We start from the raw sequence: 26,374 nt of genomic DNA, 5'->3' as shown, positions 1-26,374 counted from the left end.
CAAAGGGTACAAAAAAAAAACAGCCTGGTCCTTAAGGGATTAAGAAATTCCAGTCAACTGGAAATATTATGTCTCAATCTGGAAGAGGACATGTGTCTATATTGCCTCAATGGCTGTGAAGAGTGTGGTTCAAGTGGCCAAAACATTCCCAAAGGATCGCAGCTGGAGAATTGCAGAAGTTAGTTGTGTCTTGGGGTCAGAAAGTCTCCAAATCCACAATCCGAAGACTTCTACAATACCACAGGTTGTTTGGAAGGGTTTCAAGAAAAAAAAGCCTCAACTCTCATCCAAAAACAAACTCAACTGTCTTTAGTTTGCCAGACATTAGCAGAACATTAAATGAGATCAAGTTCTATGTTCAGATGAAACCAAAATAGAGCTTTTTGGCAATAAACACCACAGGTGAGTTTGAGCCTAAGATTTTGTTAGTATACAAGGCATCACGTATCAAATATCAACAGATATTAAATGACTACCTGACTGCCTCTGCCAGAAAGCTAAAAATATACAGTAGTTGAATCTTCCAGCAGGATCTAAATCATACATCTAAATTAACATAAAATTGGTTTACTAGCCACAATTATCATGGCCATCACAGTCCCCTGACTTCAGCCCCATAGGAAACCTGTGGGGTGAACAGAAGAGGAGAGTCCACCAGCATATGGAGGAATGTTCTCAGATCCTTTGCCATGTATCCTCCAACCTCATCATGCATTATAGGAGAAGATTTAGAGCTGTTATCTTGGCAAAAGGAGGTATCGACTACAGTATTGGTTATCTTGGCTAAGGGAGTATTGACTACAATGGTGCCAATAATAGTGCCACACATATACTTTTTTTAAAAAAAAACTGTTGTATTTGCTAAAAATATAGTATTTTTGTATACTTTTTGAAGAAAAGATCAATTGGCTAAACAATAAAGACACTTTCACAGCCTTCTTTGCTCATATTTAGCAAGGTTGCCAATATTTGTGGAGGGCACTATAACTAGCCCTCTCATTCAGATTCGTAAATAACCATGAAAATATAATAAGATACAGTTACTTTTTATTTCTTTGCACCGATGTTTGTATTTAAAAAGCTATAGACATTGACAAGTTTTTTTTAGTATAAAAAGTATTTTTTTTAAGTACACAATAACAACTAAGAAAGTGAAAAAATGGATACTGATTTGACCAAGTATTAGAAAAAAGAGGGAGAGTAGCTTGCCAAGGATAAAGTATATGTTTTTATGTACACTGTGATCTTAACCCACCTGAGGTGTGGTAATCCTTTTTGTGCATAGAATAACTCAGTAGAAACATCTGTGACAAATGCTTTGATGTTCTCCACCTTGTCAAAATAAACAAATGCATGCTTTCTGAGATACAGATTTCACAAGCATACAGTATTACCTGCTTGGAATATTAAACAGAAGTTATGGCAAATTGTGATTTTCTGTATATTTTCTTAATTCACATAATAGCAAATAACTCAGAATGTAAGTGTTACATTCTGAGTTAATTAGTAGTTATAAAATGTGGTTAATTTCATATATAGTCTTATTTTAGTGTATAACCCTTTTATAAAAATGTACACATAATGTGTGAATTCAAGAAATCAAGACACCTAAAACTATAGGTTTAGAAATGGGATACCTACTATACAACCATACAGTTTATAAGTGACTGCCTTAATGTACGACAGCTGCATAGAATACAGTAAATCACATATTATCTACGGCTTTTACAAGTTAACAAAATCAAATTTCAAGCACTTGAACAATAAAACCCACATTCATGTTTTTTACTTCCACTGTGGAAATGTGCCAGGGAAAACTGTTGTTCTCCTGTTTCATTTTTTTCTTTTTTCACTTGATATCTGACAGCTGAGTGTGTGCTAAACACACTGCCTTTTTTTCTCTATTTTAAGCGTTGGCTAAAGGTTTATTGACTGGGTACAACTGACATGCAAGAAACTGTGACCTAAAGCAGTGACATTGTAGGAAATTGGGGACAGCAGCATTGCATGATTTAACAATTTCAACAGTCCAGGGATGTATCCAACCCCTTGATCAACCTTGGTCACCTGAAGAGTCAACATGTTTAATTTGGTGCAGATGTAGATTATATTTATTTTAATGGTCAGTAGAGATTTAAAAAATGGTAATCAAGCAGTGAAGCTACATCCAATGCTTTCTGATGCTAGTCATAGGAAAGCAGTGGATTTGACAGGATGCAGTTGCCTTCACCTCCAAGGATGATATTATGAATGATTGTGGGCCGTTCATCACTCCTGGTAATCTTCTTCTACCTTGTCAAATGAACCCTTCGTGTATGAGGGTTGTAAAAACTGGCGATGATGAGAAGGAGAGGCGTGGTGTAGATGTCGATGGAGCAGGTAGGTCTTCTCCTGCTTTGGAAGAGAAACACAGGCACGTTGCACACGGCAGGGCAGACCACTACTTAGAAGCGGCAGCGGCGCTTGTTTTGCCACCTCTGCCATTGCCTGGTTGCTTGCCGCTGGCTGAAAGGTTCAGAGGAGGGGGGGGGAGAGAGAGAAGGGGGAGTAGAAAAAGAGGAGGAGGAAGAAGAAGATGTGAGAGAGGCTGAAGGGACTTTAGGTATAGCAGTCGTATCCTAGCCCGTCTCACCTCGAAAGTACATCTTACTGTTGTCAAAATGGACAATACATTGAACATCTCCTTGCCATCTGATGACACTCTTCTTAACAGCACAATTGGCGGTGTGGGGTTCGATGGCTCCCTACACGCCATGAGATGTCCATATGGTAGCATGGGGAATTCTACTAGGCTGGATGGAAACCAGTCCTACCTGTGCAACCGGCCAGATACCTACAGCGAGGACACCAACTCTATCATCATAGCAATTATCATCACAGCTCTCTACTCTATGATCTGCGTGGTTGGGCTTTTCGGAAATGTCCTGGTCATGTATGTTATTGTCAGGTAAGCAGTTTAAATGTAACCTTCTTTTCAGTGACCCTCTACTTTTGTGCCTGCCCTCAACACAACACAAGAATCACTAGACCGTGTTTATTCCATCTCATCCATGAGCCTTGAGATGCAAATCAATCACTCCTGTACTTAATTAGGACATCTTAGCAGTTCAGGTGTACTCCAATATCCTTGAGGGCGTCTCACGTATGTCAAATAATAAACTGACTTTTTTTAGCTTGGAATTTGAGTATTAAAGAAATGCTGCATTTAAAAAAAAAAAAAAAAATCACAATATAGTTGAATTGGAGTCTTATAGGTTTGTCAGCTGTCTACAGAAGGGGAACAAGACATCTTCTTAAGTCTAAGTAGGAAGTTTAGAGACTGTTTCTAGGATCTTTGCATATAAAGTATACAAAGTTGTACAGTCGCTTACTTGTGTTCACTTCCCCACATTCTGTGTCACTTTGTGGCAACCTTTGTTTTATTTGTCTTATTCACTATTCAGATTTGTTTTTACATGTTATAACATGCATGATGATATTTTAAATGTTTTTTTCATGGATCTAAATGTTTTATTTCCCAATATATTAAACAGGGAATAGTAGAGGGAACTTGTTAGGTGTGCCTGCATTTTTCTTATTTTCTAATATATTGTTGTCTTTAATGTCTCGAAAATTGTCTTTAATTACAAATGAAGGATATATGTGTTTAGCATGTTCTGAGGAGCGCACGTAGCCCAGCCAATTATATGTAAACAGCGCCATCTATTGATCGTAGTCATAACTCCTATGTTGTGCGAGTGCTTACAGTGAATGTATCGAAATACTAGAATACATTGGGTGCATGCAAGAAAACCCTATGTCTTTAGATCCATTATCAACGTGACAGCTTCTTACAAAAATCACGGTTACATTTTCAGTTTAAGAAATATATATATAGAGAGAGAGAGAAGGAGTATATTGACAATTTGTACTTTGCATATATATCATGTATATGTATACACACACATACAAAAAAGGTCATAATTACCTTTTTATGTGTATATCGTTATATATATAGCAAAACCACAGTTCACTGTATAATAAAGCATATTTGCTGAAAATGTGTGTAACTATACTATTGTTTATATATGTCAAAATTATAAAATTGTTGGAAACACATTATTAGGTGAAGTTACAAAACGTCCCCTTTTTCAAAGCTAAATATTTTGTTTTTAATCCCACAATAAAATTATTGAAATAAAGACCAGTGTGTGTCAGGAGGGAATTTTTTTTATTGTCTTTGCTGAAACCAAAAAGCACATAATAGATTATTAGGGTATTGGTAGGTTTCTACAGTCTATCATGTACAATAGTTGGAAATAAGTAGAAAGCAATCAAAGAATTTGTGGCCGTTTTATTGACATTATATACATTTTACAATTGAGAAAAAAGTAGTTCTGTGTACAATAGTATCTTTTCTGATACAGTAACAAGGAAGGTGGAAACAACAAACTCAATATGAGTATGTTTAGGAAATCATACATTGTAGGAAATATTTGAAAATCAATATTGGATTCAATTTTAAGAAGATTTTCGTAGTTGTAATAAATATCTTTGGCAGAATATAACATCAAACATACACAAAAATGATTTGTCTCAGTGGTGAAACATGGAAAACAGTGTTTCTGGTATATAAAGAGCTTGAAAAAAAATAAATAATAAAAGTGTTCTACCATCATCCATGTCATTATTAATGAAACTTCCATTTTACTTTTTTCATTCCCAGTTTGGTCCCATTAATTGAACAGCACCAAATAATATTGTCTAATAAACTACAAACTTTGTGTAATCAACACTAGAATATTTGGTCAGTTGTTAATAAATATAATGAGAAAAATATTTTCACATATTACTATTACTCTATGTACCAGTTGTATGTTATTTTAAAAACTTTGTTATGTAAGCCACTTATATTTTTATTTTATATCTCACTTAAGCTGATGGGCTTCATCCTTCACATCCACATCTACCTGTTTTTGCTGGTCAGATGTCTATGTATTCTGGTCCAGATATCTGCAGCAATTATAGATGACTTTTCTGCGTGTATTGACAATACAAATTGGCAAAATTGGTAAGAAAAAATGGGCGTCACCAAAAATTGTCATCACTTCTAAAATTAAAGCTGGAAGAAAGTTTGCTTGACACTCCGCCTTGGGTGACATATATCATCAGCTTTCAAGAGTTGTATTGACGTCACAATTGTTCTACCGCATTTATTTAATTTCATATTGGTGCATTTGTAAACTGTGAACCATATCAGTAAGATATGGCTTTATGTACAGCAATTTGTTTATCAAAATCCCAAATAAAATAATATAGCGTTAATTATTCTACTTTTTAATTTTGTTTAGGTTATAAAATACAAATCTTACCCACAGTACAATATAGAAAATGCATCACTACAGGAAGAACAATTACATAGTCAACGAAACACAATGATGTTGAAGACTCACTTGATGTCCGTTGTTAGCTATGTGACTAGAACACTAGAGCAGGGTAAATGACTTGCCTTCAAGGACCACAAACAGTCCAGGAATTCTGAGCATCCTTGCCTGAAAACAAGTTTTTGTGGCATATTTGCGAACGTTGAGGCCTGAAGTTGTGTACTACAGACCAAGAATATACTAGGCCCCCCTTCTCTTACAGACAAACTTTCAATACATTATACTAGTCTCACTCCTACAACAAAGATACATCTAATTTCATTCTCAGCAAAACATTTGTCATAACACTGTGCTCAGCTATAAAATGTCTTTGTTTTACGCTCGTTTAACATGACTGTATTATTTTTTCCACACACAAATATTAAGGATGATTATATATTACAATTATTCTGGTGTTGCATTTTTAATGGGATGGACCATTTTATTGGTTGCTTTAGTCACAAGACGAGTTTTCACAGAAGACAGCAGAATCACATAACGTCAGTGTATTTTTTTCATTTTGCAAATTTACTTGTTCTCCTCTATGTGAGATCTAAATATCTCTTCACATCCATGACTCCAAATCTATCTTGTTTATTTCTTCCCTATGTTACCACTCTACGCCTCCTATGATCCCACATATTTAATCCCACTCCATAGACTATGCATCTATTTCATTTCCATACATTAGATAATCTTGTACCATTAAGTCATCATCCCGTTATTTTATATGACTCTGAAATCAACCCATTGTTCCCCCTATAGCTCCATATTGTTATGGCATCACCTCTTCCATCACCATTATTCTCTCCCAATGCTTTCCCCTTTACCGACTTACATATTTCCTCACTTCCAAAATAATGAAACTTATTTTTTTCATTATCTCTTTGGGTACTGAGAATTGCTTGATACCTGTTAAGACTACCTAACAAGAGTTGTCTTCCTGAATCAATCAGAGGCTTTAAGATAGAGGATGATAAAACTAAAGAGAAAAATAAAGCCTGCAGCAGTAGCTGGCTAAAGTCATAGGGCACCGTGCAGGATTGAATTTTGCTATCGTTATTAGTACAATTACCTCTGGTGCTCCCTACCCTAGGCAAGATGCATAGGGGTGTATTTATGCTACGGGTAGATCCTGCTTACCTTGGTACCTCCTATAAGGGTGAGTGTTTGCGCACATTATGTGAGTCTTAATACAATTTACAAGACTAACTAATGTGCCTAAATTCTTTGGGAGAACGTGTGTGTTTCATTCTTATATCTGGGCCACTGTATTGTTGGGCCATCTAGAAGGGCTTGTCTCTAGTATAGGATTTTCCATCTTTCTGATAACAGAATTGAATAAAGTATTATTACCAATAAATGTGTGGTCTTCCTTGCATTTTTTATACATGCAGATGCAATATCATATATACAGTATATATATATATATATATATATATACACACACACAAGCACACATACTGTATATGTACTTCGTTATGGATCTATCACAGTACATGGCATTAAACAAAAGAAAGAAAACGAAGACGTGCTTGTTTTTTGGGATAGATGTACTTTGGGATAGATGTACTTTGTGTTTAATTGCTTTAGAGTAATATGAATTCATTCCAGGGCTACTAAATTTTCCTCTAGTCAGATATAATATTCTGTGTCCCTGCTGCATTGGCAGACAGTATTAGAGGAAGATCTTTTTGGATTTATGATACAGCCCTTAGAGATATAGCTAACATTTTGACACTGATGGTGCATGTTCATACAACAAATTCAGCAATTGAGAGGATGCATCTTTCATTATCAGATGTGGTGAAATCACTAATCTGCTATTTTGCAAACTGGAATAAATTAGCAAACAATTTGTCTTTGGGCAGATTTTGACACATACCACATTAAGTGGAAGATACCAAGAGACAGTCGAAGGAACAAAACATTCAGTCTATAAAAGTAAAGCAGTCTGAAGATGTTGAAAGACTAGCCATCTTAAAGCATTATATGCAGGGCTGTTTTCTATGTGCTGAGCTATGACTGTCCTGTCATAGTAATGATGCTCCAATAAGCTTTTAAAAAAATCCATAGAGCTATATAATAAACATGCAAAAGTATGTTTTGTATGGTAATTTTTATCAGTCATGTTACTTTACCCCATAATGCGCCATTTTACAGCTGAATTTATTTTTGCAACGCGTCCTGTAGCGTAGTCTGGCCAGGCATAAGCACTTTTCATTAGTAAGGTGCTTTAGTTATCTAATGATATTTCTCTATAAGGATTATTACAGTGATTTTAATACCTGTATCTACCCGCCATTGCAGAGTTTATTTTTGTGTATTTTGTTAGTATTTTTGGGTACCTTTATTTCATTTGTATTTATATAGTTACTTTTTTTATTTGTAGATTTCTATTTCTGTTTATTATTATTAAACACCATTTTATTATTTATATTAAAGTTCTGCCCATTGAGGTATTTATTTGTTTGCTATAGGCCTCTCTGTTTTTTTAGGGGATTGATTTTCCCAGTACAAGTAGATGTATTCCCCGTTTTCTAGCTGGGATCCTAGTAATCTATATATACAACATATAAGTTAATTATACATATATACATGTAAAGGTAGAGTTATTAATTATTCAGAATACAGAAAAACATAAAAGCCATACTGTTAGAATAAAGGTTAAGAACCATTTCTTGAGCGGCCAGTCTCGTGAGGTGGCGCTTTATACAATGTTTCCAGTGAGAGTGGTACACCGGTGTATATGGGTTTACATAATGTGAAATCAATGCAGAACTTCAAATGGAAATAATGGATGGTGTATTCAGAGTAGTCTTAGAGTGATTTGTTATCCCTGGAAAGCAAGGGGTATAATAAAAGCAGAGACACAAGTTATTAAACGCTTGGTGCTATTTGAGGTTGTTCACTATAAAGTTATGAAACCAGCTTTGTAAAACAGAAAGGTGTTGTGCAAGACAGTGCCACAGTTACACAACAGGTCCCCTAGGCAAAAAGAGCATTGTTGTCTGGTATTAAAATAATTAAAATGGATTTGTAAGAAGTACATATGGAAGAACATCTGAACTTTAAATCTCTGTGAAAGTAAAAATGGATAGAATCAAAAATGTTAACGGTTGAATCAAGAATAAGATGCAAACAGGCAAAATAAAATAAGCCAAAAACGTGACAACAATTTTTTTTAAAGAAAACAGTATTAATGTCGTGAACAGTTTTCTTATGGTGTGAATAGCTGGATTATTCCTTGATGTGATAAACATTTCATTTTAAATTTACCTACTTTTAAGAGTTTAGCTCTCCTGTTGATTTTTATTAACTTGCATTCATCTTTTGTCAGCCGCCAAATATATGATTCACCCCATGAAACAATTTTCTTCTATACAATGAACAGTAAGCGGAGGCCTAGTTAAGTGTTAAGACTATTTTTGACATTTGAAATAATAGGCATTTCGATCCTGATATGTTATTGTTTTCATATAAATGCTCTATGGATTGCCATTATTATTCTAGAACAGTTACAAAACATTTCAGATGATTTATTTACTTACGAACGATCAAGATTTAACTAAAGTGCCACATGGTGCAGTAGGTTTCAAAAGTTCTATTTGCTTCATCTTTTTGCAAGGAGACATTGTTCTAGAACTTTTTAACACTGCGTGATTTACCTAAAAATGTATTTCCAATGTGTTAATTTTCTTATTTAGTTATTTATATGTTATTTTATGAAAAATATACAACAACACTGATAACCAAACATGGACTGGTTTTGGATCTGAGGCTGCTGGTTTGATAGCTAATTATTGGGTCAGTGTCTTATTCTCAAAGTCTGCCCACTCAACATACAGTTGCTTTTGCCCCTTGCCACTCACCCCTCACTTTAAGTAATTTAAATCTTACTTACCCAACACATTTCACTGAAATAAATAAATAAAAAAGAGGGAGAATATTACCATTAAAATGCACCTACTTATATAATGTAGACAGAGGCCAATCTGATGATTACTTAAAAATAAGTCAAGGATATTTCTATTATTTAAAAGTAGCTGCCCTACAAGTTCCTTTAACACATTCAGGCTATACTCCAATCTCAAATAACAAATTGCATAAGCTCGCATTTTCAGTGCCTTATGCGCTAGTTTATACATGGACGTTCATGCACACTACGCTTACAGAGCCCACACTTTACCACTGATGATGAACACTGCATATCTGAAATCCAATTTTAAAATATGCAATAACCATTTCAATCGCAACTTATTGTATAAGTATCAAAAACTGTTCCCAATTTGACATAACGTTAGCTAGAAGAAAAATCCTTGGTTTAAAATTACATTCTAATCAATCTGCATATTTTAATCTTCACTATGTAACTGTCCATTTATTAAATGATTAGTCAATTTTTGGTACGTCAAGGAGCACTATCGAACTGTCTACTGTCTCACATTTTTGAAGTGTTTAACTTCCAATTTTCCACTTATCCACCAGGGTGTCTGAAGTAACAATCCATCCATGGTACTTACTGGTACACATTTAATGTTCTGTCTGCCAAATTTTATTCAGCATGCTATTAAGAGATAGAAAAAGATTATGTTGTCTACTTCAATGGTTAGTTCTTAGCATTTATATAACTTAAAAATATATTTAAATTCTATCATTCTGTCCTTCAAAGAATGACTTCTTGATTCTTGTGTGATGTCTCTACATGACCTTCCAGGATTTAAATCTAACTTGAAATACAGTTTTAAACATTTTGTTGGTTTCCATGGCAACTCAATCCCATCTTATCCTCATTCCAGCTGTCCCACAAAATACTATATTGACTTTTCTGATGGCACTAGGAGCAGATGGGGGTAGCCCTACTTTTGACTTATGAATAAGTTCTCTGCAGCAAGCAATTCAAATAGGGCTGTGCTCAAACCAACCATCTGTGCCAATCTTACTTAATGTACTTAGGATTCATGCACTCTTATCTTTGATTTAGAATTACGTTTTATTTACTTACATTGCAGTTATACTAAAATATATGGTATGTAGTATTGTATGTCCCTAAAGAAACATTAACTTGTAGATGATGTTTAATCATAATTATATAAGCTAATTGTATTTCTTTTTTATGGCACATGTATCACTTGTGGTACAGAAGTATATGTTATGATCTAGATGTACATTTGTTCTATATTGTCACATTACTTGTCAAGTGCTTCTGACAATAACTAAGATGCATTAGTGTTGTCAAATCCATACCAGTACTGTATGTGTACTGTTACAGATATTATTTCATCTTATTACCCTTTTTGACACAATATAATGTGTCATTTGTCAACTAACGCCTTTATGCAATGCTGGCTACTTGTAGTGCACTTGCATTACAGAGCCTGCAAGTTGTTTTCACACATATATTTAGATAACATACATAGTGACCTAATGTACTCCGTACATGTACATTAATATTTCTTTTCATTTATATAAGGAATAGTGTCAACATAATTTATAGTTATTTCAGCAAATATGATATACAGTACACACACACATATATATATATATACTCTCTCTCTCTACATATATTTACAGTCTCTCACAAAAGTGAGTACACCCCTCACATTTTTGTAAATATTTTATTATATCTATGTGACAACACTGCAGAAATGACACTCTGATACACTCACTACTTTACATTGTAGCAGAGTGTCATTTCTGCAGTGTTGTTACAATGAAAAAATATAATATAATAAATAATAATAACAAAAAAAAATATTTCCAAAAATGTGAGGGGTGAACTCACTTTTGTGAGATACTGTATATATATATATATAAATATACAGTGGCGACTCTAGAAACAATATATAGGGGGGGCACACAAGATACCACAGTCAAACTGGGGGGGCATTCATAATTTCCACCATTAAATCATACCACTGAGAATATATATATATATATTGCCAAAAGTAATGCGCTATGGAATGATACTTTTGTTATTGGACTAACATAATACTCGGTCATTCAACATGGGAAGCCTGAAGCCACAATTTAGTACGACTAATCCTTGAAATAAATATTATAGCATAAATAACACAATACCTCAACTTTTCCACTAAATGATTTCAGGGCCTTGAATGTTTTGTCCCCTGAAGTCACTACAACTTAAGGAGGGCAATTTATCTCTGGATAAGTATAAATTAAATAATTCCAACTGCCAGGAAACAGATAACCAAACACACACACCAACACAGGCTCTGTCACACCGACACCCAGACACACACACCAGGACAGGCTCTGCCCAACCAATACCCAAACACACACCAGGAAAGACTCTGCCACACCGACACCCAAACACACACACAGGACAGGCTATGCCATACGGACACAAAAACACACACACCAGGACAGGCTGTGCCGCACCAAGACCTATACGCACACACACCCCAGGACAGGCTCTGCTACACTGATAACCAAAAACACACAAACAGCAGGACACAATCTACGTCACTGACATCTACATCAGGGGGGATTTTTCACACTGCATTGTTGTTTATACCCCCTTAGTGTTTCTGACCCTTGTGTATTGATGCCCCAGCCAGCACCCTTTTAGTATAGATTAATGTGGTGCCCCCACACCCCTGTATAATCGCCTCCAGCCACCACTATTTGTATTAATGCCCCCCGCAAGCCCCTCCTTTTATTATTGATTTATGTGATGGCCCATCACATATACGCATTAGACATGCATTTTTATCTACATAATGAGTACTTATCTCTTTGAAGTAAAGACTATGATTGAAACATGATTTCAAAATTACAGCTGAACTGGCAGTTTCGTTAATATTAGTTCCTGCTGCTGATATATATTAATTAGCCCCAGTTGCCGATATATATATATATATTAGACCCTGCTGCCGATAGCAGGTATAGAACACATTAACACACAAACCCAGCTTTGCATGCATAGATAAATTGAAATTCACTTGTGATCTCAGCACTGAAGGTATATATCAAATCAACAGAATCAGACATACAAATCCTGTATTTGCAGGTATACAATAACAATATATATAAAACGTAGCATTGCAGGTATAGATCAAATAAATACATGAAAACAGCATTGCAGTTATTACCGTATTTGCTCGATTATAAGACAACCCTGATTATAAGATGACCCCCCAAAATCTGAATATTAATTTAGGAAAAAAAGAAAAAGCTTGAATATAAGACGACCCTATAGGAAAAAAAGTCTCCTATAGTAAATGTTAATTCATGTAAACGATTTTTTTTAATAAAAGCTATGATTGAGAAAAATATCTTGTTTTTAATTCCTTTTATTTTCCAACCTGCCCCCAGTTATGCACATCTGCCCCCAGGCTTGTCACTCTGCCCCATAAATGCCTTAAACCCCTATATGCCACTGGGCCCCATGATATGCCTTTTAACCCTCTAAATGCCACTGGGCCCCATGATATGCCTTTTAACCCTCTATATGCCACTGTGCCCCATTATATGCCTTTTGACCCCCTATGTGCCACTCTGCTTCCAGACATGCCTTATACCCCTATATGCCACTCTGGCATTTAGGGGGTTAAAAGGCATATTATGGGGCAGAGTGGCATATAGGGAGGTATTAGGCATTTCAGGAGGCAGAGTGGGGTTAAAAGGCATTTCATAGAGCACTCTGCCTACAGAAATGCCTTATGCCCCCCATTTAACCCCCCCCCCAAAAAAAACTTACCGGTGCTTCTGACTTCCGGTGTGTTGTCCGGGCAGCGTGTAGACTTCCGCTGCAGCCGGAAGGAGGTGCGGCTAGCAGGGGGGTTGTCTGCGTCCATCGCGCAGACCTTCCCCCGCTGTCAGAGAGAATTCCCCGGTGAGTGCCATCTTTGCCCTTCCACAATTACACATCTATGATACACACATACTCATTAACTCATGCTCTCCCTCATTCAGACTATTCATCCACATATTAACTCATGCTCTCCCTCATTCAGACAATTCATCCACATATTAACTCATGCTCTTCCTCATTCAGACAATTCATCCACATATTAACTCATGCTCTCCCTCATTCAGACAACTCATTCACACATTAATGCATACTCTCACGCATTCACACAATGCATCCACACATTAATTCATACTCACTCATTAACATGTACCCCCTCTCCCTCCCTTATCACTTTCTACCCCTTCTGCCTCCCTTATCACTTTCTACCCCTTCTGCCTCCCTTATCACATTCTACCCCTTCTGCCTCCCTTATCACATTCTACCCCTTTTGCCTCCCTTATCACATTCTACCCCTTCTGCCTGCCTTATCTCTTTCTACCCCTTCTGCCTCCCTTATCACTTTCTACCCCTTCTCCCTCCCTTATCACTTTCTACCCCTTCTCCCTCCCTTATCACTTTCTAACCCCTCTCCCTCCTCTTTCCCTACTCACCCCCTTTGTATTTCACTCACCTTTAAAGTCCTGCGGCGGGAGAACGAGGCTTCTGTCTTCACTCCTGAGTGCCGGATATGATGTCATATACCGGCGCTCAGTATGAAACGCCGGCACTGCGGCGGAGGTAGAGGCCTCGTGGAGGAGAGTGAGGGGGGCCGAGCGGTTGCTAGGCACCCCTCTCTCTCCTCCACGTCCCAAAAAAAAAAAAAAAGCGTTTCAGGCTGCCCAGGACTTAAAGTCCCATTGCGGGACTGTCCTGGGCAATCCGCTGGATGGTTCCAAATTCGGCGGGGGGGCAACAGGGGGGGGCAAGGAATAACCTAGGGGGGGAAATTGCCCCCCCCTTGCCCCCCTGTAGCGACGCCACTGTATATATATATATATATATATATATATATAAACTTTCTATATAAAAGTCTCTGGTTTGTCAACAAAGGCCTATTTAAATGTTGTACTTTAAATCATATTGCATAGCACTTTATACACAATCCTAATTCATGGTAATTCAAAAATCTGCAACTACAAAACCATTTTATGTATTGTCTCAGTTGGTAGCCCAATCATAATTATCTTTTGCACATGTATCAGTTACTTGGTTTCCTTTGTTGGCCAAACTGCACTTCCTGCAGTCTCAACAATGTATTGAGAGGTGCTTTTGTGCCCAGATTTTAGGAATCTTGAATCATACATAAAATGTAATTTCTGTAAAGTCTTTCTGAGCATGTTACTAGTAACTACCTTCTAAATCTAACATTGTGTAATTTAAGGCATAAGTCAAAGACATTCTGTAACATGACGTTTCTCTTTTAATTGCTAAGAACATCGATATGCATTTCAACTTGCATTTCTGACCATACGGATACTTATTAACAGTAACCTTCAAAGATTACTTCTAATTTCTGTGCACTTATATTCTACATCTTTCAAATTAGCTTGCAATTACTAACACCATTCCAAAATAATGCCCCAGTGGGGACAAGGGTAAGTTACAGCTACAAATAAACCAATCCCGTTCCCGGGATCAAAAAATACCCTTATTATAACCCCACCCTAAAACATAACTTTTATTAATATGTTTATTAAAAGGTATAACCAAAAAAAGATTTTTAAAAACACCAGTGTCACCAGTCCTACCATGAAAGGTATACCTTACTGTAACATAAGCTATGTAACACTTATATTAGGTCATACATACTGTTGATGGCTGCAGTCCTAACAACAGAAATAATTCAATTATGACCAGTGACAGAGGCTAATTAAAAACTCAGACAAGTAGCCCCCCTGACATGTTTCGCTCCTCAGAGCTTCATCAGAGGTCTGGGCTAATGGCTTCCAAAATGGAGACTGTTTGGCCTTATATCTCCTTTGTTAGTGACATCACGGATTCGGGGAGGGTATACCTTTCATGGTAGGACTGGTGACACTGGTGTTTTTAAAAATCTTTTTTTGGTTATACCTTTTAATAAACATATTAATAAAAGTTATGTTTTAGGGTGGGGTTATAATAAGGGCATTTTTTGATCCCGGGAACGGGATTGGTTTATTTGTAGCAATTACTAACACCGTAACTTTAAATTTAGTAGCACTATGCCTTGAATGTAATAGCTATGTGGTGAATTTGGAAATTTGCAGTGTATTTTAGCATTTGCAAAATCAAACTCATTGATCATAAACTGCAGTGCTGTATGCAGTAGCATAGCCAAAACCTGGTTTTAACATATTTTGTTCAAATAAACCTTTGCAGACACAGATGTTGTCACTGGTGTTAGTCATGTGATATTTTGGGTGCTCAAATACCACAATAAGTTGATTCATAGCAATGCTAATTAAGTCCTTTCCTCCATAGACTTTTATTAATCAGAGGGTCTGGCTCAGTGATTAGGCTGGGCTGTTCTAATGTTTACAACAGCTAGTATCATACGGAGTTAGGATGTTTGTCTAGTCGATTCGGGTGTAAAATATTACTCGATTCTTGAAGGCAACATTTTATTACACTGGTTTTTCATTGAAATGTTTTCATTTATTAATAAGTCATTAAATATTCTAGCCAAACTGCATGAAGGACCATACCTACTATAATGCCAAAATATGTTTTATAAGAAAGAATATTTTATCTTGAGTTGTAGAAGCAAAAGAATCAATCCTGACAATTTATGTTACTCTCTATTGCAAAAAAACAGCTGTCTAACTGATTTGGTTTTTTTTTATGACCCATATGGAATCTTGTTACTGCTTTTGCTGCAATTCTCTTTGATGAAATTATTAAAATATCTGTATCAAATCCTATTTTCATTTATGCTTATGGTTCGGTGTGAAATTCCATTAGTTTTCTTGCCTAATTGGCAACCCTACCTATAGCAAATAGTACCTATAATTATTCCCACAACATAAAATAAAAACTTAGTCTTTACCATTTATACAAATATATACAGTAATTTAGCACAGTTTTCCCATGACCCAGTACCCAATTTCCACGTATGTGGAACGAGAAAAGAACTGGTGACAGTAGCAATGTCCACAATGAGTGCTGGGTTTTGACCTAGCCTGAGAAATCCAGGTTTACCACAAAATAAAAGAAGTGAAATGGATATTTCACTATTTTATTCTTTCCTGCTTTTTAATTAGTCCAGTTTGTTTAATATGGCCATCTTAAAACGTATTTCATAGAGATTTTTTCATTAATTCACTATGAACATACTAAAATGACGTAACGAGTTTGATCCAATGCCAAAAAAAAAACCTATCACAAGCACTAAATAAGGAATTAACAGCAATCCTCATATATAGTGCAAAACATATTTACATTTCATCTCAATTAATTTCTGTCTGGTGCGTGCCTTGGCCCCTCTTTTTGTGTAAGTACTCCAAACCGCTAGAATATTGCAGAAGGATTAGCGAAGAAAGAGAGGTGCAGAAATGCTTCCACTAAGTACAGATGGCCTCTCCCTCATTTTGAGACCTAGTTAACAGAGCTGATACCTGGGAGAAGCAGACGAAGAAAGAAGGCAAAAGAACAAGAAGAGGCAAAAGAAGAAGCGGCACTCCAGAAAGAGGGACAAAGACACGAAAACGATTGGCAAAGAAGGTAGGGAGACATTGAGAGAATGAGTGATAGAGTAAGAGAAACAAAAGTAACAAAATGCAAACAAAAATTCTGAGCTCTCTGCTTTGTTTTCATTTGATTTGCTGGGGTCCGTCCTCATTTTCAGACATTTGTATGAATTAATGCAGTGGCAAATTCTGGTAAAATTAGAAATCAAACTATTCCAAAAACACAAGTTATTCAAAAGTTTGGGGTCACTCATTTTGTGAAAGAAAAGCAAGTACAGTGTAGACGTTGTTAATGTTGTAAATGACTATTGTAGCTGCCTAATTTTTAATGTAATATCTATATATACGTACAGGGGCCCCTGCTGTGTTTCAATGGCATGTGGTGTTAGCTAATCCAAGTTTAAGTTTTCATTAGAAAACCCTTCTGCAATTATGTTAGCACAGCTTTTGTTTTCCACAAAAGCAGCTGATTTACCCCAAGCTTTTGAACGGTAGTATAACATTTTTGTTCTAATACTTGTTATATATTATTATTTCACTTATATATTTGTTTCATTTTGAATGCTTCTACATGTAAAGTAAAAAATGCCATATAGTAAGTGGATTAATGAATGATCATTACTATATCCATTTATACAGTTGTTTAGTTTAAAATGGTTTAATTCTCCATCTCAATACAGAACAATTCTTACAGCTAATGTATTAATGTGCACAACAAACTACTAATCACCCCTTGGCCCATAAAGTAGCTGAATAATTGCTTGCCAAGTGAAGTTAGTGTTCAGGACCACTTACTCTGATGCATTTAATTTCCCTAGAGGGTTGTCAACATTTTTAGGTACAGCTGTTTCTACACCTTTGTCATTTACCCATTTTATTGTTTGTACAGGAAAAAATAATGTTCATCTGTACCACTTAACTTATATAATTTATCAGACATCATTTATATATTATTTTTCTTAGCAATTCTAGACTCTGAATGCCCAATTTTAGACGATAGAATACTCCTACATATAAATATCTACATATATATATATATATATATCCCATCCACTCATTGTACAGCGCTATGGAATTTGATGGCGCTATATAAAACAATACATTATATATATATATATATATATAAAACCAACATTTTAAGTACTAATTCAATCCTACTGGAAATTATTTTTGAGCAGACACAGATATATTGCCTAAACGAAACGGGTCCAAAATTTGGGGGTTTGATTTTAACAAAGTGAGTGCTAAACAGACAGCATTCCATATTGAAAATTATGTTTGGGACATAGATCTAAGAAAAATGCATGTTTCAACCTGTTCTTTTGGAGAATCAAAATAATATTTGTATCCGGTGTTATTCTTTTGCATTACTGTAACTGCAGGAAGAAAGCATACTTATTACAGTAACGTTTTGGGGTTTTTTTAACCTGATTTTCTAAAATCCATATAAACAGATAACTATCTAATTCTCAAAACAGCTAATTTGTTGAATAGTCATCTTGTATTGACTGTGTACATATATTGTATATTGCTACCTAACACGTTCAATATATCTATTATCAAACACCAAAAATAATACATAAAATGTATGAATGTTTTAGTAGAGTAACATATTATTTCATGAATAAAACACCTTTTGATTGTAGTGAATATTTATTTAGTGTGCTATATTTGTGGTTTTGTGGATGACTATACCCCAACAAATTATAGCATAGACCAAAAAAACCCAATCTACCAATAAAGCTCTGATGACAGTTATCCCTCTGGCTAAGGGACTGAGGATCGAGTCCACAAAAACGAAGGGTGTTTATCCTTTTATTGCAGAAAAAAATTAAATTTTATATATATATATATATATATATGCACCTTTATATGATGTTGTCTTCTTTTAATTAATTTATAAGACAGTGGTTACAGCTGAAGGACTTGAGGTGTCCTTGGTGTTTGATCCTGTGTATGATGATTTTCCAGCATGCTGACAAGCTGATCAAGCTAATGATCAGCTATCGGCAGGCAGGCACCTTTTTTACATGAAAAGCAGCAACTCAAACATGCTAAGCATGTTTCTCCCCACAGTTGCTGATCCCTTGCCATTCAATGATAAATGCAAATGTAAAAAATTTCTTTATTGGTTGCAAGCTTTCAAAACTACCTAGATCTCTTCTTCAGGCATATTAAAACATTTATTAATATTTATATAATTATATAAAATGGTTGAAGAGTCACAAATAGTCAATTATACTGATATAGTACTTTAGCCAATAGGTATAACATTTACCAAATATGCCCTTTTTTTCTTTTTATAGCTAACATGGTACAACTCTTGCTTATTTCAGCCATTTTATTTTCTGACAAAAATCTAAATCACTGCAAAAAAATAAAGAATCATCATTTATAATGTTCACATTCATTTTGTCATATGTCAACACTAAAATCAAACTTGATATAATGTTTGCAAAGCTTAAGCTGCACAGATTGGATACATTTTACCAACGTTGTAGCTCAAACAAAATTGGATCTGCGTGAAACTGAGCGCCTTTTTTGCATTCTAATTAAATGGAATGACATTAGCCAGTCAAGTGGGATTTGGCTTTCTGACATATCACCAGCACCATTGAACAGTTGGTTGTACTAAGCAAATCAAATAGAAATGTCCATGCGTTTATATGAAGTGAAAAAGTATTAGTTGCATAGAGAGGACACATCTTTCTTTTAAATCTTGAAAGCCATATGAGAGACTTGTTCAGCTGTATCCAAAAAATAACTCTTTATTTATCTTTTTTGGATACTCAAAGTCAATAATCCTTTTAGGATTAAACTGGGACCACGGCAATATTTAAAGTTGTCCCTTTGTACAGTGTTTGTTATCCATTAGTACTATTTACTAGATCATTTGTATTAAAAAAATACAACCCAGACCTATTATAAGTTGTAACAGATCCACAGAATACATAAACAACTCAAAGTTTTAAAAATGCTGTGTTGTGGAATTGTTGACTTTGCTGATATGATGTGATGTCAGCTGCTTTTTTTCTTAAAAAAATACCTAAACTGTACATGTTTTAACACACTTCGGTTTTCGTCAGACTATCCCAAGGCCTACACAACCAGCATATAGCGCACAACCCATGGAAGGGAAAAATCATGGCTGAGCTTGTGCTGGAAGCAACAAACCTTGTTTGTACGCTTTTGGAGTGACATATACTGGCCCCTACTTCTCTCATCCCCAAGAAGTCTTTAAGAAATATACAATATATCACCTTTTCTCCACTTTACAAATTTCAGTTTATGGTACATTACCTTCACAGGTGCTTTACCCTACCATACCAGGAGTCTATCAGTTCATCATATTTCCCAAGGGCCCACTACAGCTACTCTGGACAGCTGTTATTGTCTACTGTGTGGCATATAGCCTTCTAACTGAAAGCGTACTAAATGGTCAGTTTTTCTTTTTGCCTCTGAGGAAGCGTAAATGGTCAAGAGTGTCAGGTTTTGTTTGGAATCTTAGAACATTTAAATATTTTAAAACTATATATTTTAGAGTAACAGATTGACTTTATATTGTTGACTTTTAATATAGTTAATAAAAAAACAATCAATCACACTGATATTGTTCTTTCTCTAGAGCACTGGTGTACCGCTCATTGGTGTTAGTAACTGCTCTTCCCGTCTTTTTCTTCCAGCTTCTGTTTTTCCAGCTTTTCGACTGGCGCAAACTCTTCACATATTTCTCATAGTTAAGAACTCCCTGGGTTTCACTGTGCTGCTTCTCCAATACACCAGACCATGACATGCATAAACTCCATTTAAGCACAGTTCTTTTTTTTCTACCGGGTTCTTATATGGGGTTCCTTAATCTTTGAATTAAAGGGACTTTCTAATGCCCCCTCCCCCACACCAATAAGGAGTTGTTTACCTTTGAGGAAGTTGCAGCTCCAGAACTGCAGTGCACCATCCCTTCTCTCCAATTCTGTCCAATTGTTGCTGGCTGTTAATATAGTGCACATGCTCACTGGTAAGCAGGAAATGCATTTCCTGCAAACCCTTGTGTTGGGGCAGGAAAGAGGACAAATGCATAGGCTGGGTTCTAATAAAGCCCACCAAGCACATGTTGCAAGGGGATACTCAACTATAATATGCATAAAATTATTTTGGATGACTGTAGCATTGTTGCAGTTATCATTTGGCCCCTTACAGACCTTCACAAACATGAGCTCCCCTGCCACACTTTCTGTCTTGTTGCACAGACCCTCAGAATGTGCCTGCACAATATTAATAAAATATTTTAAAAATAATAAATTTGCTTTTAGTTACATCCCCATGGAAATTAAAACAGACCACGCATCTGTTGCAAAATAAAGATTTTGAATTTAATAATGAATATTTTATTTTGTAACAACACAGTAATTATATTTGTTGAAACCATTAAGCATTCTGCTATTTCTTACAATTTACTGTAATATCTATTATTGTTTCAACAATGACTCTAATTTCCAAGTAAGCATTATCTGAAATGTTCCATCACTAATGTAGTGGTTTAATTGCTGTCTAGGGATCATTTAATATTCCATCTTCTTGTATTATTTAAATAACTCTATACTGTAAACAAGAACGCAACCCCAAAGGACCCGAAAGTATAATCTCTTTGTGATTCCATCAGGACTTTTCCTTCCTTAGAGATGTCAATCTAATGTGCTTTAACTTGAATTAGACAGACTCGTAAACAGTATTAATTCAATTCTTGCTACTGCATAATGTAGCTCATATTGTTTTATCATTTTTTGTGTTTGTTTAGTGTAGGATAATTGGAATGCTTTATAGAAAACATTTTTACATATTCTATAAAAATGCATATCTTAAACTTTCATCTCTAACAAATAAGCTGTGATTGCATTGCATGGAATAATTTAATATGCTATTATTTCCATATCCACACAGATACATTTCTACAATAACATTGCCATGAGCCATGGTTTATTAAAACTAGATATGCTTGTACATTTGAGTTTTTCAGTGTTATCGGTAAAGTAAGGAGTTATTTAAAGAGACACTTTAGTGTTCCTGAACAAAGAATGCATATTAAAGTACTTTAGTTTATAAGTACTTCAATTTGCATTCATTGGACCTGCATAATATGAACTAATGAAAGACTTTTAGGGGAAGGTTCAGCCCATTGCCTCTTTTGTAGTCTAATGTTTTGCGCCTTTGATCAGTTATATAAAGAAGCCAATAAGTGGCAGGGAAGCTGTCCGATTGAAATCAGTGGGAGAGTTTTCTGTGTGTAGAGGGGCTTATTAAATCTTCCAGTGTTTTCTGTTTGGGTGGGGGACGGGACTTGGATGCTGGCAGCTCCTGTTGGGACTATCTGCTTTTAGGGGTAAATTGGTGCAGGAGTCATCTCTGCCCTCTGTGTTGTTTTATTTATTTATTGTTATATTTTTTGGGGGGTTGAGTTTTGGGGATTGTTTATCTCTTGCTGCCTGGGTCCCTTACATATTTTTTTTTTGTGTGGGGGGGTGGGTTCCTGGAGCTAATTTGTTGGCTTGAACTTCTCTGACAGTTTGAAGCTCGTCCTCCTTTTCATTGCACCTGTACTTTGCTGGGCCCATTGGTTTGAACTTTTTGTTTGAAGCTCCCATTTACTTCACTGTTAATGTCTTCCGGACTTCTTAGTCTGCTGGCTTGCATTTCCCCTACTTCTGCTGGAAACTCGCTGTGGGCTTGGCATTCTCTATCTGCTAATTTGTATTTTTATATGATGGTATGTGTGTATCTGGCTTTTGGGATTTCACCTTGTCAACTTGTCGTGGGGGTTGTGGCTGTTTTACATTTCTTCTTATTGAGTCTGTGATCGTGCCTTCCTGATTTTTTCGTTAGTTTCTACTGGCTTACTTGCCTTTGTCGGCCCTACTTGGAGGCCTCCCTCCTTTTTTCTTGTTTGTTTTGTTTTTGTCTTTTTTCTTTAAATTCTCTTCTCTTGTACTGTCGACACAACAATCTTCGACTGTTTGGGCTTCCTGAGACCGAAAAGGCTTCCTCTTTGATGGGCATTGTCAGTGACTGGCTGCCAAATCTCCCTTCGATAGGGTCCTGGTGGAGAGAGTTCATCGGATTGGTCCTGAGGCCTTGAGTGGTCATCTTTTGGGTGCTGAACTGCCAGGACAAAACAAGGCTGTTCGAGGCATTTCGTAACCTCAAGACCTTCGCTATGAGGGTCATCAGCTGCTCCTGTTTCAGGATTTCACGGCTGCTGTGGCGGCGAAACGCCGGCAATTCTCTCAGGTTTGCACTGAACTTCATAATAAGAAGATAAGGTTCACTCTGTTATACCCAGCGATGCTGAGGGTGCACTATGACGGGAAGACCTTCTTTTTTGAATCCTCGGATAAAGCCAGACGTTTCCTTGCTTCTTGTTCGGCCTCGTTGGTGGAGTCACAGGCTTCACCGGCAGGTGCTGGGTCTCCTCCTCTACTCCCCTTCGCTCTTCTCCTTCTGTCTTTTCTCCGTAATGTGCGTGTGTTTATGCACCTCTGCTTGGGTTAAAATGTGGGGAAAGCGTAAGAGGATGTGTTTTGCGAATGGGCAAAGTGTATGTTTACCTTCTTTCTGTGATGCTATGTTTGTCTGGTTGGGGGCTCGCTGGGACCCCCTGGGACATGGGATTTCTTCCACCTGTTATGTGGTTCCTTTTCCCCGGAGGGGTGTGGGTTAACGGCTTCTGCTTCTACTCCTTTACCGACCCCGGTGGATAAGATACATACTATCCGCTCAATCCCTTTTATTTCCTGGAATGTTGAGGGACTTAATTCTCCTGTAAAGCATAAAAAGGTCGTGACTCACCTTTGTAAATCCCGCCCTGATATTATCTATTTACAAGAGACACATTGGTGTGACCGTGCCACTAATGTACTTAAGGCTCCATGGATAGCTAATTGTTAGTTTTCTATATAACATGTGTACATAATACACATGTTAAGAAGTACTACATCATTTGTATTTTCTCTTGGCACATTTTCTTGACACAGCATGACAAGGAACTGCAATACGCACACATAATTTGAGACCTTTGTGAGTGCAACAAATACTTAATTTTTTACAGTTATTTTGACACTCTACACTATTGTTGTTTTTTTCCCCCTCTTGTCTTACATGAGCGCCCCCTAGTGGATTTGAATTCATACTTTGCAATAACATTTTTCACATATATTTCTGTGGGTATATTGGTTCTCTTTACTTTTCCCTTTTTTCTATATCGGCAGTTAGTAAGAAGGCCATTTTAGCCCAATGGATTCAATCCAGTTTAGATATGGCTCTGAGTCGGTTAGATTTTCTTTTTCGCATGGATTGGCTAGAGGCGACCGTGCATAGGTAGATGATAGGTAGATATTTTTTTCCAAAAATGGTCCGTGTTTATTGCTATTAAGGATGCCTCTATTAAAAAGTTCCCTTTACAATACGTTTACCCAATGCTATTGCCTCTAGACATTGCACAAAGCCTCACCAATTCAACCGTTTCTGCCCTTTTGATCTGTATTTGGGATACTGTGGGTCATTATTTCTGTTGTTCTTTTATGCAAGATTTTGACTGACTTGTATTCTGTCTTATGTGTAACAGACTTAACTGTCATTTATGTTATAATTTGTTGTATGCATGTTTTTGTAAGTTTAAATGTGGATAGGGTTTACACTGTCCATGTTGCAGGGGGAAGGTGTTTGGGGTAGGACTGTTACTCAGAAGGAAATGGTCTTGGGATTAGTGATGGGAAGTTCGGATCATTAAAGTGAATCGGATCATTTCGACTCGTTCACTGAAATGATCCGATTCATGATCCGAATCTTCGTATCACTCAGTGTGACTCACAGGAGTTACTGTTTTCCAGTAACTCCGTGCAGGCACACTAACGATTGGCCCCGCCCCTTTCATTACTCAATGAATCCTCCCCCTGCCTACTCCAGTGATGTCAATGAAGGCAGAGAGTCGTTCAAAGATTCGGATCTTACAGGGATCCGAATCTTACAGTGATCCGGATCACTGTAAGATCCGGATCATTGTAAGATCCGGATCATTGTAAGATCCGGATCTTTGAACGACTCTCTGCCTTCATTGGGATTCGAATCAGTCAGATAATATCACCATACTGTTATAAATAAATACATTAATAATCACTGCCCCCAGGATTTACATGCCCCTTTACCTGCAACTGCACCTTAAGCTAACTTTATTAAATTAATTAAATTAACCCTCACCATTAAATTAACCCTAAACACCCCATCAACCATGACTGCCCCTAAAATAAACCCTTAACACCCCATTAAGCATAACTGCCCCCAAATTAACCCTAAACACCCCATTAAGCATAACTGCCCCCAAATTAACCCTAAACACCCCATTAAGCATAACTGCCCCCAAATTAACCTTAAACACCCCATTAAGCATAACTGCCCCCAAATTAACCCTAAACACCTCATTAAGCATAACTGCCCCTAAATTAACACTAAACACCCCGTTAAGCATAACTGCCCCCAAATTAACCCTAAACACCCCATTAACCATAACTGCCCCTAAATTAACACTAAAGACCCCATCAACCATACCAATTTATTAGGTAATTTATCTGGAGTACATGCAATTAAATTAGGGGCAGTTATGGTTAATGGAGTATTTAGGGTTAATTTCAGGGGCCGTTATGGTTAATGGGGTCTTTAGGGTTAATTTCAGGGGCCGTTATGGTTAATGGGATCTTTACGGTTAATTTCAGGGGCAGTTAGAGGGTTAATTTAATTAATTTAATAAAGTTAACTGTAGGTGCAGTTATAGGTAAAGGGGGGAAAACTCAGGGGAATCTAAATCCTGGGGGCAGTGTGAACATTATTAATGTATTTATTTATAAAAGTATGGTATCAGTAATATTCTCTGAATGATTCAAATCTCTGTAAGATTCGGATCCTTGTAAGATCCGGATCCCTGTAAGATTCAAATCATTTGAATCATTCGAATCTTCGGATCATTCGAATCTTTGAACGACTCTCTGACTCTATGAGTCATCGTTCCTCTGTGAATTAATGAGCTGTAACCTAACCCCAGAGTCTGTGTCTGATTGCTCTGCAGATGACTCACAGCTCTAGGATCAGGTTACAGCTGCATGATTCACACACTGAACCGCTACAAATGAATCGTTCAGCCTACTGAACCGATTCATCCGGATCACTAAAAAGAATCGGATCAAATGAACGATTCGTTCATGATCCGGACATCACTACTTGGGATATGCTGAGTCATACTGGTCACAACAGTAATACTGGTCATAACAGTAATACAAGAGAGCCAGCATATTAACAAGAGTTATCAGAGTCCATCCTCATATACAAGGTTGTTTAGCAAACCCTCAGGTCTGTATATGTTTCACTATGTATTAATAATAAAGCAAAAGATAGATAGTTTATGGATAAGTCATTAATGCATATTTGTATTTTGTTCAGCTCTTACGGTG

General features: G+C 36.5%; 1 protein-coding gene across 1 annotated transcript in view; it reads left to right on the top strand.

The window, feature by feature from the left end:
• The first annotated feature begins 2,660 nt into the window (after positions 1–2,660).
• Positions 2,661–26,374, top strand: part of LOC149289867 (mu-type opioid receptor-like) — a 39,557-nt gene continuing 15,843 nt past the window's right edge. Inside the window, exon 1 of the mRNA XM_089490116.1 lies at positions 2,661–2,947. Coding sequence (XP_089346242.1) covers positions 2,661–2,947 — 287 coding nt within the window. The remainder of the gene's footprint in view (positions 2,948–26,374) is intronic.

Source organism: Sceloporus occidentalis, unplaced genomic scaffold, assembly GCF_023333645.1.
Source record: "Sceloporus occidentalis isolate IW3139 unplaced genomic scaffold, rSceOcc1.0.p SCAF_42, whole genome shotgun sequence".
NCBI lineage: Eukaryota > Metazoa > Chordata > Lepidosauria > Squamata > Phrynosomatidae > Sceloporus > Sceloporus occidentalis.
Note: the sequence above shows the minus strand (reverse complement) of the source record. Positions and strands in the feature narration are given on the sequence as shown.